General features: G+C 44.8%; 1 protein-coding gene across 6 annotated transcripts in view; it reads left to right on the forward strand.

Annotated features, from left to right (window-relative positions):
• The window catches only part of NINL (ninein like), a 1,017,292-nt gene that overhangs the window by 324,350 nt on the left and 668,018 nt on the right, over positions 1–24,924 (forward strand). For 5 of the 6 annotated variants that reach the window (XM_069607820.1, XM_069607817.1, XM_069607819.1 and 2 more), the window contains exons 4-5: positions 7,526–7,701; positions 18,276–18,342. In XM_069607820.1, coding sequence (XP_069463921.1) covers positions 7,526–7,701; positions 18,276–18,342 — 243 coding nt within the window. Of the gene's footprint in view, positions 1–7,525; positions 7,702–18,275; positions 18,343–24,924 lie in introns of those variants that run through there. The other variant, XM_069607821.1, reaches the window with a different exon arrangement.

Consider the following 24,924-nt stretch of genomic DNA (forward strand, 5'->3'; position numbering starts at 1 on the left):
AAAGTCTTGACAAGCAGCAGAATAACAAAAACACCTGTGGATATTTTCTAGTCTCTAAGATGCATGATGATGCAACCAAAGTTGGAAACCCTGTTCGCTAAAGGGACATGAGCAGCAGATTGGGTTGGAGGTAAAAGGGGGTTGTGCTAGACACCTTCACATGCATTCCAATGGAGCAACTTTTCGGATTAAGGTAAGCAATACCTTTTTCCCCACAGTACCATTGGTTTGAAGAAATGTTCGTGGCAGCGCTCAACGCAACCTCTGGATTCCTTGGTCTGGTAACTAAAGGCAGGACAATGGACAGGATCTCTCAGCAGCAGTCTCGAGGGAAGACCTCTGGCACGGTTTTCAGCAACTTCTCTGGTCACACTGCGGGTTTGGCACCTTTACTGCAGCACCAGCAAAGGATGCAATTTGGTGGACAATCTTCTTCGATTCCTGAAGTCCTGCACTGTGGTGAGGGGACTTGGACAGGTTGGATTGTGTCTCTGGAGGTTCACCTGGAGCAAAGACTTGGACGGATTTGGCCTTTCCACGACAATGCACTCCATTTGGGTCGGCGGTCTCTTGGTATTGGTGTTCCACAGCTCTATAGAGGCACAGCATCTTGGGAGATGGCTCTGATTAAAATTTGTCTTGGGACTGGTTGTTTCCACCAGTCAAAGGGAAGGAGTCGTCCTCTTTAGAGTTCCTCTGTCACATAGAAAATGGAGTCAGGGCAGCAGTGGTCGCTTCATGGTGTTGAAAAGGGCCTGCAGGCGTCTCTGGTCGTCGTCTTTTTTTGGTTACTTCAGTTTCTAGTGGTTGACTGGCCTTTCACCTCAGGCAGACAAAGGGCAGGGGAATGAAAAACTCCTCCCCCACTTCCTGCCTGCCCAGACACACTGGAGCCTAGGCGGGGACACCCAAGGGTTGCCGCCAAAGGCAAAACTCTCTCTCTCTCTCTTTCCCTCTCTCCCTCTCTCCCTCCCTCTCTTCCTCTCTCCCTCTCTCCCCACACACTTTTACTTGGGTGACCCTATTGTGCACAACCGGGGCTATGACCAAATTACACAATAGTTGGTAGAATATGTCAACTGCCACCAGCCATAACTAGAAGTTTTTCCGTTTATTTTATTTTTGCATTAAAGTGCACAAAACCCAAAGGCATCGAGGCGCTGTTTCAACCAGGGACTTTAATTTAGCAGCGAAAAAGGGGGTTCAGGAGGGATGCATCAGGGACAATGTCTTCGTGTCTCAGGTACTAGATGAAGAGTCCTCTCAGGTGCGGTGGGAGTGAATTCCATTGGTGGCCAGCTATATCGGGGAAGCTTAGATCTTGGCAGGACCAGTCTTTGGACGTAGGCCCTTCTGGTGGGTCTGGAGGATTGTACTTTGGTGAAGTTTTGTGAGGGGGGGGGCTGCTGAATTGGGTAAGCATCAATGAGTGATCGAGAATGTTTTGAAGATGATCTTTCCTTGACAGGTAGCCAGTGGGCATTTCTTCTTGCCTCGAAAATGTGCTCTCTTTCGGGATATTTAGAGCTGCTCTGATGGCATTGCTTTGGATTACTTGTAGTTTGTGAAAGTTGTGTGAGGACGCGCCAGCAAAAAGGGCATTACAGTAATCCAGTCTTGCTCCTATCATAACTTGAGGCAGTTGGCAGGGGCAAGCAGTGGACTGGCAACGTTGATTAGCTTCTTAGTGCAGGCTGCAAATGTTGCAATGGCGTTGACCTGGCGAGTAAGGGAGAATTTAGTGTTTAGGTAGACGCCTAGGGTCTTTACTGATGTGGAAACTGGTATCGGGAGCTTGAAGTTGGCATATTGGGTGCTGAGGTTTTTTAGGACTGAAGGAGGCCGACCATCAGGATCTCGGTTTTTTAATCATTTAAGCAAAGGCCATTGCTGGCCATGCAAGCCTGGATAGCTTAGTAAATTGAATTGAGGTGGGTGGTAGTCTTTTGAGTAGATGCCTGAGAGGAGGAGCAGAACTTGCGTATCATCGGCATAGTTATGTAGGTGATGCTGATGGTGTCCAAGAGGTCGAAAATGGGTTTAGTAAATATATTGTACAGTGTCAGGGAGACACAGGAGTCTTGGAGAACACCACATGAGATGGTGGAGGGGGTCACAGGCAACTTCCGAGAAAACCCTTAATGTCCGGTCAGCCAGGAAAGAGGCTACCCAGGACGTGGCTTCTTTTGGAAAATTAGCCGCTGATGTGAGATGCTGGTAGAGGATATTGTGGTCAACTAGTTCAAATGCAGCAGATAGATCTAGCAGCAGCAGGAGAGCCGGCTTGCCTTTATCTCTGAGGGAGTCAAGTTGTATTTTTAAGGTCCAACATAGCTGATTCCGTTCCATGACACGGTCTAAAACCTGATTGGCGCAGGCCTAGGATTTTGTTGGATTCGAGATAGTGCTGGACTTGTTAGTATGCAGCTCTGTCTAGGATTTGGACGAGAAATGGGATGGTCATTATGGGTCAGTGGTAACTGGGCATAGCTGGGTCTAACAAGGGATTTCCAGGAGTGGAAGGACCCAGGCCTCCTTTAGTGAGGAAGGAACTGTACACGAGGAGAAGGAAGCATTGATGAAGATCGTTATGAAGGGGATGAGGGCTTCTGCACATTCTATTGACAGGAGACTGGGCACGTGCCCCCTTTACATCTTTATGGTTTGAGATTTTTCTGGATGGAGCCTACTTCTGTTTCTGAGACCATCCGGCAACAGAGGGGTGTGTGGTCTAAGGGGGTCAGTTGTGGTGATACAGGAAGATGTGCTTTAATGTTGGATTGTTTGGCAAAGAGTTTTTCTTGGAGGGAGGCAACTTTCTTTAAAGGGGCCTCCTGAATATTAGCACACCAAGTTACAGCTTTGAAAATGCCAGGGGGGGCTGGTGCTGGGGCTTCCAATTCTTTGAGAATGGTGAAGATTCCATCGCGCTGGAGTTCACATTAGCAATCCTGACGTTGTAGGTGGTGGCTTTGGCCTTGGTAATGGCTGATTTATAGGTCCTAGCTGAGGACTTAATAAGGCCTTATGGGTTTCTGTTTGGTGTTTTTTCCAGGATGCCTATGCCTGACGCTTCTTAGCTCTCAGGTGTTGGAGATCCTCTGAGAACCAGGAGTTGGCGTGGGAGAGCACTTTTGCTTTGCGTAAAGCGTGTGGGGCAACCGTATCCCCATCGGTCTCCTTTGTCTTAAGATAGAGTTCAGCTAGTTCTATTGGGTTATTAGCCCAAGGGGCAAGGTGGCCAGGGTGTAGGTTAGTTAGAAAAGGCATGATCGTACCTTTGTTGATTGTACAGGAACTTCTTGGCTAGGTAGGAGGCCAAGGGGTATATGCATGTTGGTTGTTCCGGGGAAGTGGAATCTCAAAATTTACGACAGTGATTTGACCAGGAACAAGGGGAGACAGCTGTGATGTTGACTTCACAGTTAAGATCTCCCAGCCAATCCAAGGTTGGCCCTTGATGTGGGTGGAAGTGTTTATGCAGAGCATAAAGCCTAGTGCCTTTAGTGCCGTGGCTAAAGAGGTGGCATCGTGGTTTGTCGGGTCGTTTAAGCCCAAGTTTACATCTCCTAGGAGGATCACTTTGGACGTAGGTTTAAGGTTGGCATTGAGGAGATGAGTGAGCTCTTCTTCGAAGGTGCCAGAGGGTCCAGGTGGCTGTATACTAGATTTAAAAGTGTGGGATGTGGTGAGTTTGAGGGAGAACAGGTCACATTTGCCAATTGGATTAGCGGGGCATTCTGTAATATGTAGCGTTTCTCTGTATATTAATGCAACCCCACCTTCCCTCGGGTCTAGCCGGTCAGCTCTTAGGATATTGTACCCTAGGGAGAGCGTGGGGCCTGAGGCTGGATGCAGCCAGGACTCTGTTTTGGCTGGAAGGTCTAGGCTGTGGGGTTCAATGAGACTGTGGATGTCCAGGGCGTGGGCAGATAAGGATCTTGCATTGATGAGCGCTCCTTTTAACTTGCAGATTTAAGTGTTACTTGTATTCATGGTCGGTTGGTTGGATATAGCTGTGGTAGGTGGTTGTTTGGGAGCGGTCTCATCGGCAGTGGTGGTGAGCTTGGGTGGTCCAGGAAGGGGCCAGTTGGAGGGGTGAGATTAGGTGGCTAGGTGATTGGCAGGAGGGTCTGTGTACTGAGTTAGGGTACTACTTGCCAGTCCAAAGTTTCTGGCCATAGGTTGTTAGCGTTGGGGCAGTTCTGTATTGGAGTCTTTCACTCCTGATAGAAAACAGAAGTGGACAAGTGGCCAATGTAGGGTGGCTTTCCCTACATAGGAGGAGGATAGAGGCTCTGAGGCAGGGTGTTAGTAGAGCTGAGGATCGTAAGGCTGAATTTTCTTCGATCTGCAGGTCACAGTGAGTAACTATGCATGGTCTGTTGGCTGTTACGGTGGTGGACTTGGTTAGGAGGTAGCAACAACATATGCATGGGCTTGTGCGGTTCAGGAGACGTCTCGTAGGGGCGTGTTGTGGCTCACAGCTGAGGCCGTGTTCCTCACCATTAGCCGGACAGGCTGAGGAGTGGATAGGTGACTTGGTTATGGAGCATGGATACCTTGTAGCACGAGCAAAGGTGCAGGGCAGAGTGGTAATGTTGGGCGACGATGAGGGGCTAATCCCATGATTTACATATAACATAGAGGCATTGCTTGCAGAGCGAAATGCGTGCTTACCTTGAGCTGCACGGCGGCACACAAATTTGCCATCAGTGGCATCTAGATCAGGTGCAGGATTCAGCTGCACGTTGCAGAGACGTACATAGCTGGAGAGGTCGACATCATGGTGCACGCGGGGCTTGGAGCAGCGCTCACTTGCATCAGCGAGCAGCGTAGACCTACAGAGTGTGTGAGGCCTTAGAACACAGACGTTGATAGCGGCTGGCTCTGCCTTCCAGCTCGATGCTAAGTAACGAGTCAAATGCTGCTTCTGACCAATCATGTGCAGGCTCCGTTGACGGTCAGCGTAAGCAGTGGCAGGCTGGCGGGAACTGTCAAACACTGCAGGAGTCCTGACGAACGAAGAAGTGGAACCAGCATGTCAAAAGAAACATCCGGAAAGACTGATGAGCTGGCCTAATATAGGTGATCCCAGGAGACCGCGGAGTGATTTTGAATACCGAATATTTCAATTTAAACAAACTGGACGCAACTCTCAGATTATGAGATGTCGGATAGGAGAATATTGTAACCCGCATTGCCAAAGCCATATTGGGGAATATCCAGTATTGAATTACTATAGCCTGCATTGCCAAATCCAAAAGAGGGGCAATAACAAAACAAAGGAGATAACAACTTCCCTGAAGGGGATATCTTAAAGGGGTACATTGTAACTTACATTGCCAAATGCCAGGAGGATTGCTCAGGGGCAACGTGTGTGTCTTGGATGCAAGACAAAGCATAGCAATACATGTTTGAATCGTGGTCTCGCGCTTCGAAATGGGTCTCCGGTAAGAAGAATAATAAATAAATTATAAAGCCAAAGAGTGACACCAAGGTAAGTTGAATTTAGCAGTCCCACATCAAGATACCACAAGGGAGGGAGTTGTAAACCACATTACCAACAGCCAAAAGGTTGTTTAAATGAAAGTAATATGCAGCAGGAGAAATGCCCTCCTTGTAAAAAGGGGGAGAGAAGTGTAACCTGCATTGCTTATGGCAAACAGACCATTGTGTGAACTACTGTCCTTTTGTGCAGTATGTTGGAGAAAGAACTGCATGCCAATTCTGTTAACAAGCCTTACCACAAAGTATAAATTGTAGTTGTCGTTTTTTATCCTGGCAGGAGAATAAACCAGGAAAGGGACAAATAGTGGTTAGTCCTGGCAGACGAGTGGACCTGGAAGAAGATCATTCGAAGTACTGTGAATGTGGTATAAGGTTGTGGCAGAAAAGAAGTGGCAATTCCATTACTGTGGTTGATGAACTGTCTAAGATGTTGTTTCTAAAGAAGAAATATGACACAATACTAATTGATCGATCCTCGGATAACATTTGCCTTGATTTCGGACTGGAGGTGTGAAGAGTCTTTTTGATTTGCCAAGCAGGTTGTGGAAACCTTGACCATTGTTTGCAAGTGTGGAAAAACATTTGAACTGAGACAGTCACTTTGCCAAGTGACGGATACATTGAATGAAAAGAACTTTACTTCCTAACTGGAGGGCAACTTGGCTAGTGAAAAGAACCTTTCCGAAATGGAACTTTAGTTTGAAACGTCCTGAATTGATCCTGGGGAAGGGGATCCGACCCTGGTCACAAGGATTCTTAGTTGTTACTTTTGTGTTTAAACATACATGTTATTTGGTGAAGTTAAATCGCCCAATAACCATCCTGACTAAGATGTTGTTTTTAGAAAAGTAACTGAACTGTGATGCCAACTCCAATGTGGATGCATATTTTTGCCAGATCTTGTTCTCTGCGTATCTTTTTTTTTTTTTTATTTATTGAATATAGTTGTATTACAACAACTTTTTCAATTTTATACATGTTACAAAAATCCATTCTTTCATAAGTAAAAACATTAAATCAATAAAACAAGCGTTTACAATTACAATTACAACCATCTTCCAAATCAAGTTTTCACAATTTAAGATGTATATCAATCATTCCAGGTTTAGAGATTTTTAAAAAAAATTGATAGTAGCAATCCTTATACTCTGCGTATCTATGAGTAAATTATGTTGTTTTTGTGTATGTGCCACCAATTGGGAGCCTGGGAAGGCTTGCATCCAGATAAGATGTACATAAGGGAAGCAACCAGCAAGGAAAACAAAGAAAGGATATGTCGAGGCCTAAGAGAAATGCGTTTCATTTGCATATAGAGACAGTTAGAACTTAGATGCTGAAAGGTTGTTTCCGCAGGATTATGCGGTTATGTACGGTCTGCAAAATGTACCATGTGCCTTTACAGTTCCTGTGTTACAGGATTTGAAGTATTACGCAGGGAGGTACCTCCTTGCACCATAGAGTACTCTATGCTTCAAACAGCTTATATCAAAGTGTACCTCTGTTGCATGATCAGTTTCCAACAAGTTGGGAATCACCAGGACACAAGCAGCATGAGAATACACCATTTACTGCTTTGCAACATATAGTTTCTACATAGCTGAGGATATCCTTCTGATTCATGATGCACTTCTGTCTATACCACGGCACAGCTGTGACTGCCCTTCCAGATGCTCTGCCAGGATTGGGAATGGAGTTGGAAATAGGCTGGACAGGCACTAGAGCTGCACATTCTCTCCCAGCAAACAGTGCATGTTTTAGCTGAGTGATAAGTGTTGGGTCTCTGCCACAAGAAGTGGTGATTTTCCCAAAATGATGATGGGATTAAGAGACCTAACTTTACTGGATAAGAAGTATGACTGTTCCTTACTGACATCTATAATTTAGAAATCTATATTTTTCCCACTGTTGTGTTTGATGTAACTATTGATTGACACATCTATTCTTTTTTCAATCAGTAAACATAAAGAATTGCTGTCTTTTGAGCTAATGGAACTCTGTATCTTTCCATGCACAGTTATTCCAGAGGAAGTGAAGCCCAAGTTTGTAAAAGGGGCCAAGCGTTATGGCCGCCGTTCGCGACCCGAGGTTCAGGCTTCAAATGTGGAATCCACCAAGTACCTGCAAGAACACCAGGTTAATGGGAACAGGAAAAGTCAGCTGAGACGCTCGTCCTCCCTGGAGAGTGTAGAGGTAGGTGTGGCTCATTGACAGTAATTGTAAGCCAGTCTAAACTGCCCATCTGTTTCGACTGGTAGTCGAAAGCAGTAAAATGTCAACCAAAGGTTTGGGTTGTCCTCTGGATCTCTTTAGAAAAACCTGAAGATGGGCCTATGGGGTCCCGGTTAATTGGCGGTGAGCAGTATGACCGAAAATGACTCTAATAGAGCAATAAAGTGACACGCAGTTTCAAATAATCTAAAGGTAAACTGCTATAATGTTACCGAGGATTCCCAGCCTGATGACAGCATCTGAATCTATGAAAGATACCAATCCTGGAGAACAGGAGTTACAGGTAATTTGTTTTTCAAAGTTACCCTCCAGTTTGCACGCTCTCTGAAATGTTGTCTTGTCGAGGTTTTCGGGCGGTGGTAGGCCCTACCAAGTTGATGCTGAAATCCTTTTTGTAGTCTGCTGCAGGCCACATCATGCCCAAGTAGGTCTACTTGATGAGAGATGACCTCGGTTTCATTAAACATTCTCTTGTCCTTTGACTGTGACATCACTGCACTGAGCAGCATAAAGGCCTGGAACAGTTTGCCATTGCTTTGATTCTAAGCAGAGCTTGAAACCTCACATTGAACTGCAGTCTTCCCAGGCTCTGGCTGCTGCTCCTGCAGTCTCTGGTAAAATGATTCAAACCTGTAAACTGCCCATGATGTTTTACAATATTTTAACTTTATTTCCAGGTCAGCTGTAATCTTGCTGACTTGTATTTATGTATGTATGTATGTATTCTTCTGCCATACATCTGCTGCTTTAAAACAAATGAAATGTCTATAATATTAGTGTACATTTCTATTGATAAGATGTCTTGCCTGCTTATGTTGTTCCTAGACCCATAGGGTTAAAACAAAGAGCCACTAATCCATTAAATTGATTCCCTTTGGGCCAGCATTGCCCTGAGCCAATACATTCCAACAGAGAGGTTTATCAATCACTGCATTATTGACAAGTATTGCAATTCTGGATGCCGCATATCTTTACGTTGCCACAACATTTCCATGTGCTCTCAGGTATTAAACACTGCATTTCAATGAAGAACTAATTCAATGCCATCCATATTCCTTTCTTTCAAGACGGCATTTGATCTGGTGCTATATGTTTCTCTTTACCTGTTCTGTTACTAATTTCTTACTTTTGCAAGTGTACATTATGGATGATGGTGACATTGACGGTTTCACTTTCCTTTGCTTTATCTTCACAATCTCCAGCTCTGCCGGAGCCTTAGCCCATCTTGGTGTCTCATGATAGTCCATCTATCGTTCCCCACCCCCTTTAGTAGGGAGATTACCTCCTCTCACCCTACTGAAGCACAGACTGTTTCTTGGGCTGCATTTTAGAGTGCCTAAAAGCTCAGATCCATGCTGTGTTCCCCAGCCCAAAGCAAATGACTTAAAACCTAGTTCAGGTTCCTAGAATACACCTACCCTGATTTCAGGTTCCCCTTAGACCAATCAATAAACTGAGCATAATCCGTTCTGAAAACACAGAAACTTTTAGCCCCTGCTAGCTTCCAAGTCTAGTTGGTAGCTCTTGTTCTTTTGCTTAGAACCCCTGGGGCCATCTTTTGTGTTCTGCACAGGAGAGGAAAGGATGAGAGGAGACACAGCAGAACAGGAACATACCTTTATTAAGGTAAAAGTATAGCCGCAGTGAGCTGCACCTGAGCCACCGCTCCTACTGCTTGCCCCAACGTCTCTGCCGTAGCATCTGTCTCAGCCACGAGTGCCGATTCAAACCATGAGCTTGTGGCTGTCACAGGCGCAAGTGCCCAAGCCGTATGTTGACTGCAGTGTGCGCTGCCAATACAGGTGATGCGCTGCAGTTAGTGTAAACACAACACACCTCCACACCTAAGGTAACAAACTTAACACATAATTCTTCAACTTTTTCGGGATACACCTCACCCTAGAACTTATCCAAATTCCCACGTTCTTCCCCCAGTATAGTTTTTCTTGCATGAGTGCACTTTGTTCTTGACTCTTGATCATTTCTTGATGCACACTCTCCATTGTCTAATAAACCTTCCATCACAGTCATTGGTTCAACATTTCCACTTGAAAAAGCAGGTCCAACATCAGCCCTGGGCGCATCAGTTCCCAATGACTCTGGTGACCCCTCCCTGTTGTAGTGTAATAGTAATAGAAGGGAATGTAGTAGAATGTAGAATGAAGAATGGGGCTGGTGGAACTTGGAATTTAAAGGGAAGGCTATGAAAGGTCCTTGTGATTCTGGCACATAAGGGTCATTGTGGGGTTGCAAAAACAAAAAAGATATTGACACCAGTTGTGGTTTCCATACATGGACACAATTGTTGAGGATGCTTTGCAACATTGTTTTGCCTGTCAGGTAACCGCATCTAACCGGATGGTCCGTGGGAGAGAGTGGCAATCGACTTCTATGGACCATTAGAGGAGGGAGGCCATTTGTTGGTGGCGGTGGCAGAGTACACAGTTTCCTTTGGTCAAGCATGTGGCATCTACAGCTTTTCATCATGTGGTGGTGGTGGTCCTGGATGAGTTTTTCAGTGAGTGGGGTGTCCCTTATGTGGTTAGCTGTTAGGGTTTCCTTCAGCCTTCAAGGCCTTCAGCTTCAAAATGTGGGTTCATTCGTTGGGCAACAATCATTCAGTATTATTCAATTGCAGTTCAGAATTTAATGCAGTCTTATGTTGCTTAATTACATTCAGATTCAAGATTCAAGTTAATTCGTTGTGCAACGTGCATTCAGTATTCAAACTTTACTAGTTTGCGTCAATGGTGTATTTCCCTTAAGCTCGGTTTTCAATATGCATTCACTTTCTCTCAATTCACAGTCCACGCGCTTTACGGGTTTTTACTTTTATTCCTTGGTTGCATACTTTTAATAATGTTCCTTCTAAGGCATGCGAACACTTCAACACATTGTTTCAAAAAGGAGGATTCAAGACCTTCGAAAACACGTTTGTTCCTCTAACAAGGCAACTGGCCACTCCGCTACATTGTACCAGTCTCTGCTCTCATTCAACAATAGCAGTTCACTTTACGAGCTTCGCGTTTGCAGTAATACCGGGTTTCTCCATCTGGAAAACTCAATGACTCACTGTGAAGTCCATTTCAATATCGCTGTGGCCCCAAACTTGGCGGCTTCCTTCCAGGGGGTCTTTCTCCACCCCTTAGCCACTGTCACGCTCTTGCAGCGCCACAGAGAATGAGCAATCCGTTTGATGGAATGAAGGATGACCCGTCTTCTGGTGGTCTTCCTTCGCCTCGCCTCTGAGCTCCTGCTCCCACTTCACACTCGTTGGGACCCTCAGCTGCTTCAGTCCTCACTTTTTGGGCAGCAGAATGGCTCACCGTGGCTCCCATCAGCATCTCACCTTTCTCTCCTCACCTTCCTTTCCACACCCCTTTTATACACCTGGCTTGTGTAAAAGGTTTGCAGGTGTGAGTCCTTTCCCTTAATTGCCTGACTATAGTTAGACTGATTAGTAAGACATGCCTGGTCTTAACAATGGTAATCATCCAAGGCCCTCTTCCTCGTCACAGTACCAAAGTGGTGTAGCTGCATGTTGGTGTGCATAACTCCTAATAGTCTCTTCCTCTCAGTACTGTCAAATGTCACATATAGAAAAATTAAGGGAGATGTCTTATAATAGCCCACAAAGGTTGGAGAAGGGTTAGGATGGTTGTCGGTAGGGAAAGGGGAATACCATGCCTCATCTACGTACCCTGTTTTTCAGGTATGTTTGGGTCGATGGCATCTCATACCCTGTTCTTGGTTATTGGGACATGTATAACAATACCTCATTACTGCCCTGGGAATAGAGCATTCTTCTTCGAAGGGACAGGGGAATACCGTGTCTCACCTGGGTATATCTCACTCCCAATCTCCAGGGACCCTCCATCCAGGTGATCCACCCTTGGTTCTCCACCCCCACGGTCGGGATCCAAGACTGATGGCCTTTCCCTGGCCACCTGTGCAGAAGATCCCAAGGGAGTAGAAGTGAGAATGCCCTCGGGTTTCTCACAGCAGTGATTCAAGTGTGTTTGATGCCAACCAAACCCCCAGTGGCCTTTGCAACTGCCTTTGGTGTTCTTCTTTCTCCAAACTGTTGTATGCTATTCGACTCTGTTTGGCACTGTACTGCCTCGCACACTGAAGCGTGTTGTTGCCTCTGCCCGAGCCAACTAATTACTGCTGCCTTGCATTGCTTGAGTCGCTGCTCCTGTAAATTGATCGATCCGACCCTGGTGTCCCCGAACCGCAAACTCTGAGCCTCTGCATCGAATCGATTCGCCTGCTCAACATGGTACCAACTCAACTGCTGTCGACCTCGACAGCCGACCGAACCTGGTGATCACCCGATCCGCGCAGCTCAAGTAGATGCTTCGAGACCGCATCTACCTTCCGGTCGACCCTGACTCGATGCCAGCTTGCTGCTGGACCATCGCGACTGTCTCATCCTCAACCCGAGTCGAACTAGCGATTGACGCTGAAAAGCCTGGTTCGACAACATCGAACCACCAAGACGTTTGCAAAGGTGTTATTGACTGTCTGCCCCTCTGGTATATCTTTGGGCCCTAGAGACTGGATACGTCATTGTAATCCATTTTGCAACCTCAAGAACATATCCTTTAAAAAAAGGTGGTCTTTTATTGCCTTTTCTCCCCCTTACTCATTACCCAGAGTGCTCCATATATTCTATCTAGCATATTCTGTGTTCCTTCTTCAGGGGTGGGGTTTTACAGCATTTTCTAGTGGGTTATTATTGTACATGTTGTGTTTGATTAAAGTATATCTTTTTATAGAATTTTGAAAGGAAATTGCTTTTATTTTGGACTGTTATACATTGCTGTTTGGGTGGCTACTGAATCACATTCACACCCCTCTTGGGAGTATAGCCTTTCCTCTATCTATGTCGCCATAAAAGGCGAAAGAGGTAGATCTCTTAACTGTGCCTGCTGTACCTTTTTGATTGTGTTAGCTCATGTTTGTATAAGCGTGATGGCTGAGTGGGCCGAGGGTGCTTTAGCCTCTACTCATCCCTGTACTCATGCAGGGCAGAAGTCCATTCGTCACAGCTAGTTTAAATGAGAAGGCTGCACAATCACTGTTCATTGCACGGCTGTTGCGTGGTGTAACCGCCCTCACCCCTTTCTTTTCTCTCCACTGTGTTTGACCGTTGGGACTGCCATCAGTTACACTGAGCACTGCAGTGGTTTGAATTCTTGGCATTTACACTCGGCTCTGTTCTGTTTCTAAGCAGGAATGGGCATGTTTAGACCAGCGGGTGGAAGAATAAAATGCGTACGCAGTTTGAAAATCAACTTTAGTCAGAGCTCAGAACACAAGGGCCCACTCGCATAAAGCATTTGCGATTTTATATTGAGATGGTTTAGCAGGAAAAGGACAGAGACCAAGGCAATGCGGCGTCCTCCGTGATAGTACTACGAAAATAAATAGAGTAAGACATAACCAGTAAGAAAATCAGCGTGGCGCTTAACGTGACTAAAATGACAGCATGTTTTTTCGACCAATGTAAACTTGTGCATTGAAGAAATACAGATTAGCTCCAGGGCCGTCTTGGATCCGGCGTAAATGCAAAATTTCACAGAAAGTTTATTTATTATTTCTAGTTCACTACATTTAAACGTACATAAGTTTTTCGTTCCGTATTTAGACAACTGATTATGAAACCACATTTAAACCTGAAACCCAATCAACCCCTTCCTCCGAACCACATTCTTAAAACAATCGTGCACCGTTACAAGCTCGGGGCCCGATTCATGGACTTTTTTTGCACGGTTCAAATTGACTTTGCACTGCTGAAAAGTGATTTTGCTCCAACACAACCCCTCATTCGTGGAACTGTGCAAAGTGTATTTTTGCAGTGCAAAGTCAGTGCAAATTTCATTTTGTACTGCAAAAATGACTTTGCACTGCAAAAATATACTTTGCAAAGTTCCATGAATGAGTGTTTGTGTCCAAAGTCACTTTTCAGCAGTGCAAAGTCACTTTGAACTGTGCAAAACAATTCCATGAACCGGACCCTAATTTTTTTGTTGACTGTTAGAGGCTGCACGAATCAAGGCTGCGCACAGAGCACATTTTTCAAACTACAAATAAGTCACCATTCTGAAACGTTTATTTTCTGCATGAAATTTAAAGTTAATGTTTTATTTGCAGACTGCCCAGCCGCTCTTTCCCCATCCTGGTGCAATGACTCTGTCTTGAGGTGCGTCACGCTGGGACTCATCCATGCCAACATACCCAGTCCATTGGAGATAGGCCAGCAGACCAACTTTTCTTTTCACTTAGTTCTGCGAGTGGTAGTCCTCCTTTCCCCATTATAAATCCTGGACTTCCAGTCCCAGAATGCATAGAATAATCCAGGATTTGGCTGGCATTTTGCAAATGATATGAGGCATATTGGCATGTATGCCTCGAGACTCGGATTACCGATGCTAAAGGATAGTAGACTAAGTTATATGAAATTAACTCTTCATTCACTTTGGAGGGAAGAGAAACATAACCAACATATTAAGAAGATTAAATATTTATGGTCTGGGGAAAAAAAAGACTGTTTTAATTAGCTTGAATCTCTGCTCCCCTAATAATTCAAACATGGCGCCTCCCAAGTCAAATTTGAAAGCGTGCTTCACAGACAGGAAATGGTTGTGAGCTAACTGAATGACATTGAATGATACCGAAATACATCATCCACCTGTGGCCAGCAGCATTAAGTTAATATTCCTGCCTCAGCCCTCCAACCCCATTCCTGATAATCTGTCTCCCTGAAGTACCGAGATGTAAAATCGCTGCAGCAGAAACTCTAGGATGTGCCCTGTAACCATCAACTTAATGCTGGGGTCCAGGCAAGAGTTTTTTGCATCTCAATGATGGAGAAACATCTCCTATACTTACTGACCGGAAACTCAGCAGTGATTGCGTTGGGATTTTTAAAGGAAGGTTGGACTCATGGAGCACTTCCTAACTTGGGTTTACTGGGGAAAGGGTCCCATATCTGCGGCTCGTTCATAACACCTTGGTCGTGATCTTCACCAACCTTAAATCTTGGAACCACTTCAAACCAGCCCTCCGCAAACTCCATTGGCTCCAATTGGTGAGCAGCAAAAGCAGAGTTTTTGTTTTCATGGCCATCCAAAAAGAAGGGCCACTCTACCCCTTGTGAATGATGGCAACGTTCTGATCCAAACCAACATCTTTTCTTCTAAGCTTCAATTGAAGTATAGCACGAATTTCTCATTCAAAGCCTTTGCTCGCTGAACACCGCTTCCTCTGAGCGGAGTACTTTGCCGTTTGCAATGGACACCAAATACGTTTCTCATTCACTCAAAACCAGTTAATCCAGCTATATTATATGACTACTGATAATACAAGTTGTGGTGCTTGTGTACAGCCGCTATCGGCGGGAAATCTGGTCTCAGAGTGCACAATAACCAGTTTTCCCATTACTATCATTATTATGCACATCGTGGTACTCTATCGACAAGAGGAGCTTGAGGGGATGGGTCACCCCACCAGTGTCACAAACCCATGACGCACAGCATCATCCTGTTTCCAAGGCAAGCCCTTCGCACTTCAACTATCCTACTAGCTATCTAAGACCTACAATACACTGTGTGTAGATAGCTAGAAAGTAAAAGAATAGCAGTATCTGGCCAATGTGAGAATACAGTAACATGTAACCTGGAGGTTGCATGATGAATTTACAAGGTATAGATGAGATGTTGTATAAGCATATCTTCCATTAAAAGAACTCCTCACATTAGACTGTGCCCTGCTGCCATGTTCTGTCCATCTCGGGCCTTCATCCCATCTTCACATATGCTCTTCCCAATGTTGCTTTCCCAGGCCTTCCAACGCTGTAATTCTGCTGTCCCTTCTCAGGGGGGTAGTGTCCGTTACAAAATGACTACTGCGCTGAAGGGGTACAGGGATGAGTAGGGACTAAAGTGCTTACTTAGCCTCACACTACTAATAAACCAGCAATGATCCCAATCCCTAAAATGAAAGGGCCAGGGCCTGACGGGTATACCTCCTTCGCCATTTTGGGTAGCGCAGACAGAGGGTAGTGTGACATCCTTCAGATGGTGTCACTTCTCCCTAGGGGAGAACCCCTCTCCATGAGGCTAGGGAGGTGAGGCTGCTAACCAATAGTCCCACTAGGGGTGGTAATATGCAGGTGGATCTCATGGAGCGAGATTACTCTCCTGGGGACAAGGACGCGATTGGGAGTCACAGCCCCTTTAAACCCCAACCTGGTCGACTGACGATGGGACCTGAACCTTATTGGTCTAAACTCATGTCGATGACCATGTGTTTCTGTGAAATACCAAACTACCCTGATGGTTTAGGTACTGAGACAAAAAATCTCCCAGGAACACTTCAAGTGAGTGGGAAAACACCAGACCAGTCAATGGAATGGACGTTGCGTCAGGGTGGACCCTACTATATTAGTGTCAGAAACAAATGAAGGCATAAGGGTATCGGGAAGGATACCGGAGAGAGTACTAGGGAGAGAATCAGAGAGAGCAGTCAAGGTGGTGTGAGAAATCGAGAACCATAGAGAGATTGAAGCTGAGAAAACACCCGAAGGCAGGCCCAAGAAACTAGAGGATGAGACGTGGAGGGTGTAGTTCAAGGGAATTCACGAGAATGTCTCGCAGGTCGACTGAGTGTTGGCCATGGAGAAAGCAGAAATGAAGAAGAGAATAGGCGTCATGGAGACAGACTGCCAAACTCTTTACAACTAAGTGGGAGACGCTTGATCAGTCGTTCAAGCTTTCTCAGGACCCTCAGCTTCTTTAAATCTCTTCAGCCTGTGAACTCTTAGGTCCCTTGGTTGTCCTTGCACCTTCTGGGGCTCATTGCCCTGCTTCATGTCTTGCTCTTGGCTATACCACTAACTTTCTCCATCCTTATAAAGACCTCTTCTCTCTTGCTTCTAATCTACCCAGACCTTTGATTGTTTAGGCACATGTTCCTGTTTGGAGCCGCTAGATAGCCTTTGTGTTTAATTGCTACATTATCAACTCTTGATGTGGGTTCCCGGCACCCAGAGGCTTCAAAAGCTTCAACGGACATCTTTGATTTGGGCAGAAGTTCCACCTTCCAACCTTGGTCTTCGGGGGCGTCTGTTGTGGGCTCTGCTGCGGTCACGTGCACTGTAGATTATCTGCTTCATTTGGTGATCACCTGTAGGGATCCCAGCTGCCATGCAGGATCCCACAGAGCTGTCAGGCCAGCTTTATCTTTGTCCTTTTCTCTTCTCACATTGCTGGCCATCCTCTGCATTTCTCTGTGAGGGCCCTCTTGTTGCATGGGACCCTGCAATGCCACTACAGGTTTTAAATGCCTTGTGGGGCACACATCTGTCTCCTTGGGCTGTAGATTCTATAAGGATGCCCTCTGACTAACGGGACCCCCGGGAACCGTCTCGCAGGTCCTGGACTTTATAACTATGCTCTGGAGCTTATTCGATGGTCATACAGCATACAACATTGGACCCCCCCTACCCATACAACGGATCATACAATGATCATTCAACATTGGACCCTCCTACCCATGTCTCATTGGGAACAGGGCAAATCAACTTCACAGTCAGAAGATAGGTTGCCTGGTTTGGGGAGGAGGCTGGGATTAGGAGAGATTCTTCAATTCCCAGTTTGTAACATCCCCAGGTAGGTCTGGTAACAATACCCTGGTACGCCGGTTTTCCTGGGTTAGAGAGTCCCCTCCACGCTTTGGGATGGGCTGAGGAACCCGACTTCGTTTCATTGTGGATTTGTTATGTAATTAAGTTTTTATATTGTGCTAATCGCCACCATAGTTGTCTTCCGGCCGCCGGTATCTTGTCTGAGAAAATGGAATATTGTTCTGCAGCCCAAGGTAATCGGACTGTAGCCTGTGGACGACGAAGAAAGGAAAATGAGGCAATAAAAGTGGGAGCTGGAAAAAGTAGAAATAGGATAGCGACACACAGCTAACACATGAGGAAGATGCACAGGGATGGTGGGCTTTTCAGCCTTTCTGAAGCAATTTAACAAACCACTTGAACGTTTTGCAACATGCCTACATGGGAACTAAGCTAATGTGACCAGCTTGGACACCACACATTCCACTGATTAATGTGAAATTCAGAGGTTACATTTCCGAAATATTCACAATCATCAGTTAGCAAAAACAAATTGCTGTTGGTGCATTATTTTACCTTTGATGGTTTACTGATTTGAAACCTTGAATCGAATCCCGACTCTCTATCCTGTCAGAAATTCAAGCTTGAGAGAGTGTTTGTGTTCAAGAAGTTGGGGACACATTGACATGCCAAAGGAGGGGGGCCTGAATGGGGAATGTTGTGTTGCTTTAATCTGTATCGCCCATGCATGTTCAATGGGTTGTGGAAACATTAGTTGTTGATGGGTACTTGGAAGTGTTGTAGTTGTGTGCTTGTATCCTTGACTGTGACCCTTACATTGGCATGTGTACCGGGCGGCTATTGCTGCGCTTTCTTTACTGTTCTTGCTCTTTAATTCTTTTAGAGTCTGAAGTCCGATGAGGAAGCGGAGAGCGGCAAAGATGCCCAAAATGAAATCTTTGAGGCACAAGGTAAATCATTTGCAAATGACTTGGAAAATATTTTGTAGATGTGCTTTTAGTGCTTAACAGAAAATAATCATTTCACTCTGAATTTAATATGGTCTCTAGACTCATTGATAAACTATTACTGTATTCAATTTGCACACTGCTGAAACGAATATAAAAAATATATTTCCACAATGGAGCTCATTCTACTGTTTTTGGTATTCAGAAATCGCGGTTGTAAATTTGAGCCCTAAAATGAGCAATATGTGGCTTTGTAGGTTTCTTTGAGATGTGCTCACTTTTTAATTTATTTTAATTGCGAATTGATAAACCTTTCACAAAAAACATAACGTACATATTATACAGAAATACATTATCACTCTACTATACAATCTTGCACAATTAAAAGGAATACAGGTTTAAATGTCATTATTACGGCGGGCTTGGCCAAGCAGCAACAAGATGGCAGCATAATTTGACAGCTCTCTGACAGAGAGATTATTCTTCAAATATGGACAGAATGCATTTTAAATGACTTCTAAGGCATACACCCCTCTAATATGCAAGATACTTTTTTTGGTCGCCGGCCCGTCTGTTGCTGAGGCACCGTCACATCAACCACGGTTAGTGAACACCCCATTCTCCTTCACCTCATCTGTGGCTACCTAGATTCTGCTTCTCAAGGCCCCGACACAGGGAGTGCAGCAGCTATCTCCAACTTCGGGGACAGATGGCGAGGACAGGCTATTAACCGGTAAGATTTTTGCCTCTGTGCCCCCGGCTGATAAGCGTTGAGCGCTTTGTTTTTCTCATGTCTATGTCCTGGTGGACGCTGTGTAACCTCAGGAGACTGAAGTAAAATAGACATTTCTTTCAGGACTCCCGATGTCCCATTATAAGTGCCTCGCACCAGTGATTGTTGTGGCCCACAATGAATTGGACAGAGCCCTGGGTTTGGGATTGAGGCTTTATTGTGCCAACCAAATAACTAAACCCCACAGTTATTCACTGTGGGATTATAAGCCTCACTGAATGCATATTCTGTACTGTATCCCTACAGCCCCTACTAGCACTCGACACCTGATGTCTGCACTTACCCTTGCAATTGCCACCAGCTGGCTGCACTTCAATTTATTCCATTTATTTTCTATATTTATTTCACTGTCATCCTATGTACTGCACTGCCCCCTGCCCTTCCCCCTGCACCTTTCCCCTTGCCCCCTCCCCTGCACCTGCGCGATCTCAATGTCACCTGACCTAGTAGGATCGCTGTCTGTCTTCCCTCTGTTTCCCCTCCCTTGCCTCGTCACGCCTTGAACCACTTGTGTATAGACACGTTATAAATGCCATATCATATCATATATCATATGATGAGGGGATGGTGATCCCATTGAGGAAGGAACGTTCAGGGGGTGATGTTGAACTCTCAGGAGGAGCACCAGGGCCTCGGTGCCTTCTGTGCTCTGCCCGCACTCCAAATGCTCGTCCTGCTGTGCCTCTCTGCTCGCCTCAGTCTTGCGAGAGGTCAGGGTTCTGACTTCAGTATCTACATGCATCCTTTTGTTGAGTAGCATGGTGCTATTCCAAAACAAAGTGCACATCGTAAGGGTCCTTTCCTTTCTCTTTGGGGGCGGATCCTTCCAGACTCCCGCTGCGCTGTAGGTTCTCTACCTTCTCAGTCGACTCCATTTGCAGCTCGTGTTCTGTCTGACTGGTCTCTTCTTGCTCATTGGGGCTCTCTGACGTCTTGCTTCCTGGGAGTTGCTGCACCTCCCTGATCGACTTGTTGACCTCCGTCTCCTTCTCCTTGTATACTTGCTTGCTACTCTCTGGGTCATGCGATTCTTTGGCCCTCCTTTCAAATAGTGCTACCCGTTCCAAGTTCCATCTTCTGCCATCCTGAGTGCACACATGGTTGGTCCCTCTTTGACACACTCTGAGGTCTGCTGAACTTGGTGCCTGTCACAGGATCCTTATGGGACAACTTTATTTTGACCAGGTCACCTTCCTGGACTTCATTGTTCTGGGGTGCACTGCTTTTGTCGTTGCAGAGTTTCATGCAGGTCTTGCCTTTCCCTCATCCTCCAGACTAATTAATCCATGCCTATGGTGTCATCCTCCCTTACCCTTGACAACCAGGGTGGAGCCAAGGTGGATGCTGCTCTTCGCCCTCTCACCAACCGAAACAGGGAAATATTTGTAGTCCCATTGGGGTCAGGGGAATGGGCTGCAACTTCCTCCTTGACTGTGCTGTACGGGTCCATGCCGGATGTTTTGGTCAGTTGCATTGCCCCTTTGAATCTATTAGTCCATTCTGCTAGCCCGTTAGCCTTGGGATGATACACCGCAGCCTTTATCAGATGTATATTATTGCCCTTCAAGAACTTTTTCATCTCTGTGGCGACAAGTTGGACTCCATTGTTTGTGAACAGTTCCTTGGGCAATCCTTCTCTTTGAAAGATTCATTTCAGAATGCTAATAACTGTTGATGTTGTGATGTTGGGCACAAACTCTACTTCTATCTACCCACTTTGATAGATTGTCGACTACCACAATTCCATGCCTGTGTTCGGCCTCATTAACTCCAAGGGACCTTTAAAATCACACACCTTCCGGTATCTCAGTGGGGTGCAACGGACCTTGTCTCACCTTCAGCCTTTTATCACTGTTGAGACACTTATGACACCTTTTTGTCATTATTCATATATCCTGGTCCATGCCGGGCAACCAATAGGACTCTGAGTCATCTACTCATCATGTTGCTCCCCAAATGTCCTCCATGGGACCTGCACATGATGGTCTTCCTCAACGCAACTGGTGGGATAGTTTGATCGCCTCTCATCAACATGTTCTTGCATTCGAAAATTTCTTCCACCTTCCAGTGGGGGCGTAGGCCTTTGGGGATTGCACTCTCGTCCGGCCAACCATTTCTGATCCATTCCGCGAGCTTTTCCGTTGTCACATCATTCACTGATTCTTTGTTCCAATGGTTTTTGCTCATTTCAAGGAATTGCTTGCTTCTGTGATCTCCCAAAGATGTACTGTGCACTCGTCCTTGAGGAAGCTGGTCACTGCATCTCTTCATTCCGGCAGCTTGGATATGCAGTCTATCTCAGCATTTTTCAACCCCGCAAGGAACATTATTTTGTAGGTACATTCCTGTAATTTAGCTGCAATGCAGGCTAGGGGTGGATGTTCTGGTGCCTCCTGGACTGAGCATGTGTACCAACCGTTTATGTTCTGTCACCAATTGAAATGTTGTGCCCCATGCATGTATTTCGGAAGTAGTCTGCCGTCCATACACAAGCAAGCATTTCCTTCCCCACTGTAGAGTAGTTATTTTCTGCCTGCTAAAGTGCTTTGGATGCAAAGGCACTATGTGCTTAATGTCGCTCTTCTTCTGGGTCAGGCTTGCCCCTAGTCCATACGAGCTGGTGTCGGTGGTTATTACCGTTTTCTGTTGGGGATTAAAAGGCTGCAAATTCCACAATTATGTCAACAACATAATCATCTTACTTCCGATCTTAACTAACATTGTTCATTTATCAAGTTCATCTGAAAATCAATTTTATCTTTAACCCAGAAATCTCCTTCACTTCTGCTAACCTCACTGCTCTAAAAATTCTCCACAAAAGCTGAAAAATGATAATCTTTCTTAAATAAAACTGGAGACGGGAATGTACCCAATACCATTATCATTAGACAGTGGGAATCAGATTGGAACTTTCTACCTTCCCCTGGTACTTGGAACCAACGTTTGGAAACAGTACTATTCTGCTTCTGTTGCAGCTAATCTGACCCAAACTAATTTCTTCATTTTACGTCGTGCTTTAGCGCCCTCAAGAATTGCAAAAATATCAAATAATTCTCCTAATAAGTGTTGGTTATGCCATGCTCCCAATGCAGACGTTATACATTCCATTTTTGACTGTGTTCATTCCTTCTGGACAAAAATCAGGAGTTGTCTACAAACTATTTTTCATCTTCAAGAACCTCCTTCACTATGCAACTTAATGATTGGTCCCATTGCTAACCCATACATGCAAAGTATGGTATCTCCTAGTTTTTGTTTTATTTGCATTGCTTTTTATAGCATTACCTCCAACTGGAAGGACTTCAGAAAATTGTCTTGCACGTTATGGTGGAACTTTATATTCTCTATTCATCAAATTGAAACATGTTCTGCTTTTTCATGAATTTAATAGTAAATCGGATATATTTATTCAGTGTCTTAAACGTTTAGATTAGAAGAATTGCTTTTCTTAGCTTCCTATTTTTGATAAGTTAATATGATCTTCCCTTCCCTCCTTTCCCCTTACATCTTCTTAGTCTTGTTTGTCTCCCCTGTTTCTTTTGATATTCATTTACTTATTTTATTACTGATGTTTATTAATGTATAGTTCTTACTGCTCTATTAATCACATATTCTATTTGCTATAAACCCTAATCAATAGATTTGTTTAACAAGTTAACAATATATGTTAATGTATTCATATATTTCAATAATAAAAATGTATAAACTAAAACCATAATCTTAAAACCTAATTCAAAGATTATTAAATGCTAAAATCCATCTCCAACATGCTGTTAAGAGACTTTTAAAATCTTGTCAGGGCTAGTATCAGGGAGATATGCCCTTCTTGCATGAAAGAAGCCCATAGTGTGGCGATCTGTTGGAGAACCACCTTTAACATGGGGAGGCCCGCCAAATTACGATGCCGCACAACACATCGGTTATTTTTCTGCTAGCCTGGTCTATGACTCATATAGAGCCACTTAGATCCCTCCCCCGTGCCACCAATGAGCCAAGTACCAGGCCGGGTTACAGAAAGAATATATATTTATTAAATAGGCTACTTGAATATTTGCACTGAATGATTACACATGCCACCTTTTCTGTGGCACAAAACAAAGCTTTAGTACAAAACTCACTTTTGGGTTTCGGGTACATGGAACACAGGCCAAATACACAGTTCAACCCTTCGGTTCCCAGAACCCTTCATGTCAAAATGTAAACAATACCTTTTTAATATTACCAGATCATTAGCATGTCTTGATAAGGTTTAGATTTAAAACAACTGCAACATTTTCTGGATTCAAAATCAAATTCACACATGCAGCACTTTGTACATTTAGTTTTCCTGCACACTTGAAAATGCTAGCAGTTTTAAATTGCAACATACTTTTGATACTACTTTGGATTGATAGAACCCTTCGTCCTTCCCCTGAAGCAATGCAAAATCTCTCCTTTATCAGGGTCACATACTCTCTCTCATGAGAGTTTGCAGTTTTCAGTTAGCAATTACACTTGGTTTCACTTAGCAAAAACACTTTGCTTACCCAACACCAAACCCAGACCTTCCATGACATTCAGCCCCCTCTGTTTACAGGCCAGATCTAAGGAATGGTGACAGTGAGGAATTTTGTTTTTGGGCAAGAACACCTCTTTCCTTTCGGGAAGTGTGGGGTTGACGAGGAAAATATGTGTACCCAATTACATTAGACTACATAGTTTTTAAAGTATACTGGGAATGACATTTGTTAATTTCGAATGTTAACAAAATAACCCCGTGGTATTTGGCTATAGGGAAATTAATTGAATTATTATTTATCAAACATACGAAGGATCTACTTCCATACCCCCGCCTCTTAACTAAGGGGAAAGTATTAAATCAACAAATCCCCACACACTTGGTTCTGTTGGACAAGCTACTTACATTGGATTTCTCTGGGTTTGTCACGCAGGAAAGTCGGCAGTGTTTCAGGACTCTCTTGTGGAAGCACAGGCCTCTGGCCAGGCACTTCAGTCAAAGATGGCCATGATCACCCATCCCTCTATTTGGCTCTCCTTGGTCATAGGGCCCAGTCAGCTTTTTTGGCTTTCCCAATTCCTGTCTTCCCCAGTAAAAAATCCTTCAGCAACCTTCAATAATTCCAACCCAGGTAGTATCAGGCAGTCTTACCAGATAATTTCAGCAGCTGTGGCAGGATTCACCCCAATGGTTTTCAGGCAAGTCTCTGCATCCCCATAGTGCAAGGCCTTTCTACCCTCTAAACCACACCTCGAAAATATAAAAATTAGGAGGTGCAAGTTTATTGGTTATGACTTTTCATTGGAGATTTATTCCCTTCTCCTCCCACAAGGCCCAGACCCTCGTAGTTATGAAGTTGAATTGAAGGTAGGGATCGTTATGAATCCAATGGAGTCATCAAGGATTCCTGGCGGTAAACTTCTCACACGTGGCCAGGGGATGGCAGCCTCTAGCTGATCCTGACCCTGGGGGGCGGCTATATGAGGGAGGATAACATGGGAGGAGATGGCCTCCAGGGAGATGTCATGGCTTCATTGGATGAGACATAGTATCCCTCATTTGCCCATGATGAAAACCCCTTAGTACCCAATACCCTAATGGCCTACTGCCATGCATCTATTACTCCCCTTAGGAAAAATAGAGAAACATTTTCCCAAAACTCTTTAGGCCAAATTTCCATCCCTGGTCTAAAAAGTAAAAGCTCCAGGAATACCTTTTCCAGTTCTAATTCCACTCCATTTGGAACTAGTTTATCATATGAAACCATTGGAAGTGATTTCGCAAGTAATCTGCA

Source organism: Ambystoma mexicanum, chromosome 4q (assembly GCF_040938575.1).
Source record: "Ambystoma mexicanum isolate Mex_15411 chromosome 4q, UKY_AmexF1_1, whole genome shotgun sequence".
Taxonomy (NCBI): domain Eukaryota; kingdom Metazoa; phylum Chordata; class Amphibia; order Caudata; family Ambystomatidae; genus Ambystoma; species Ambystoma mexicanum.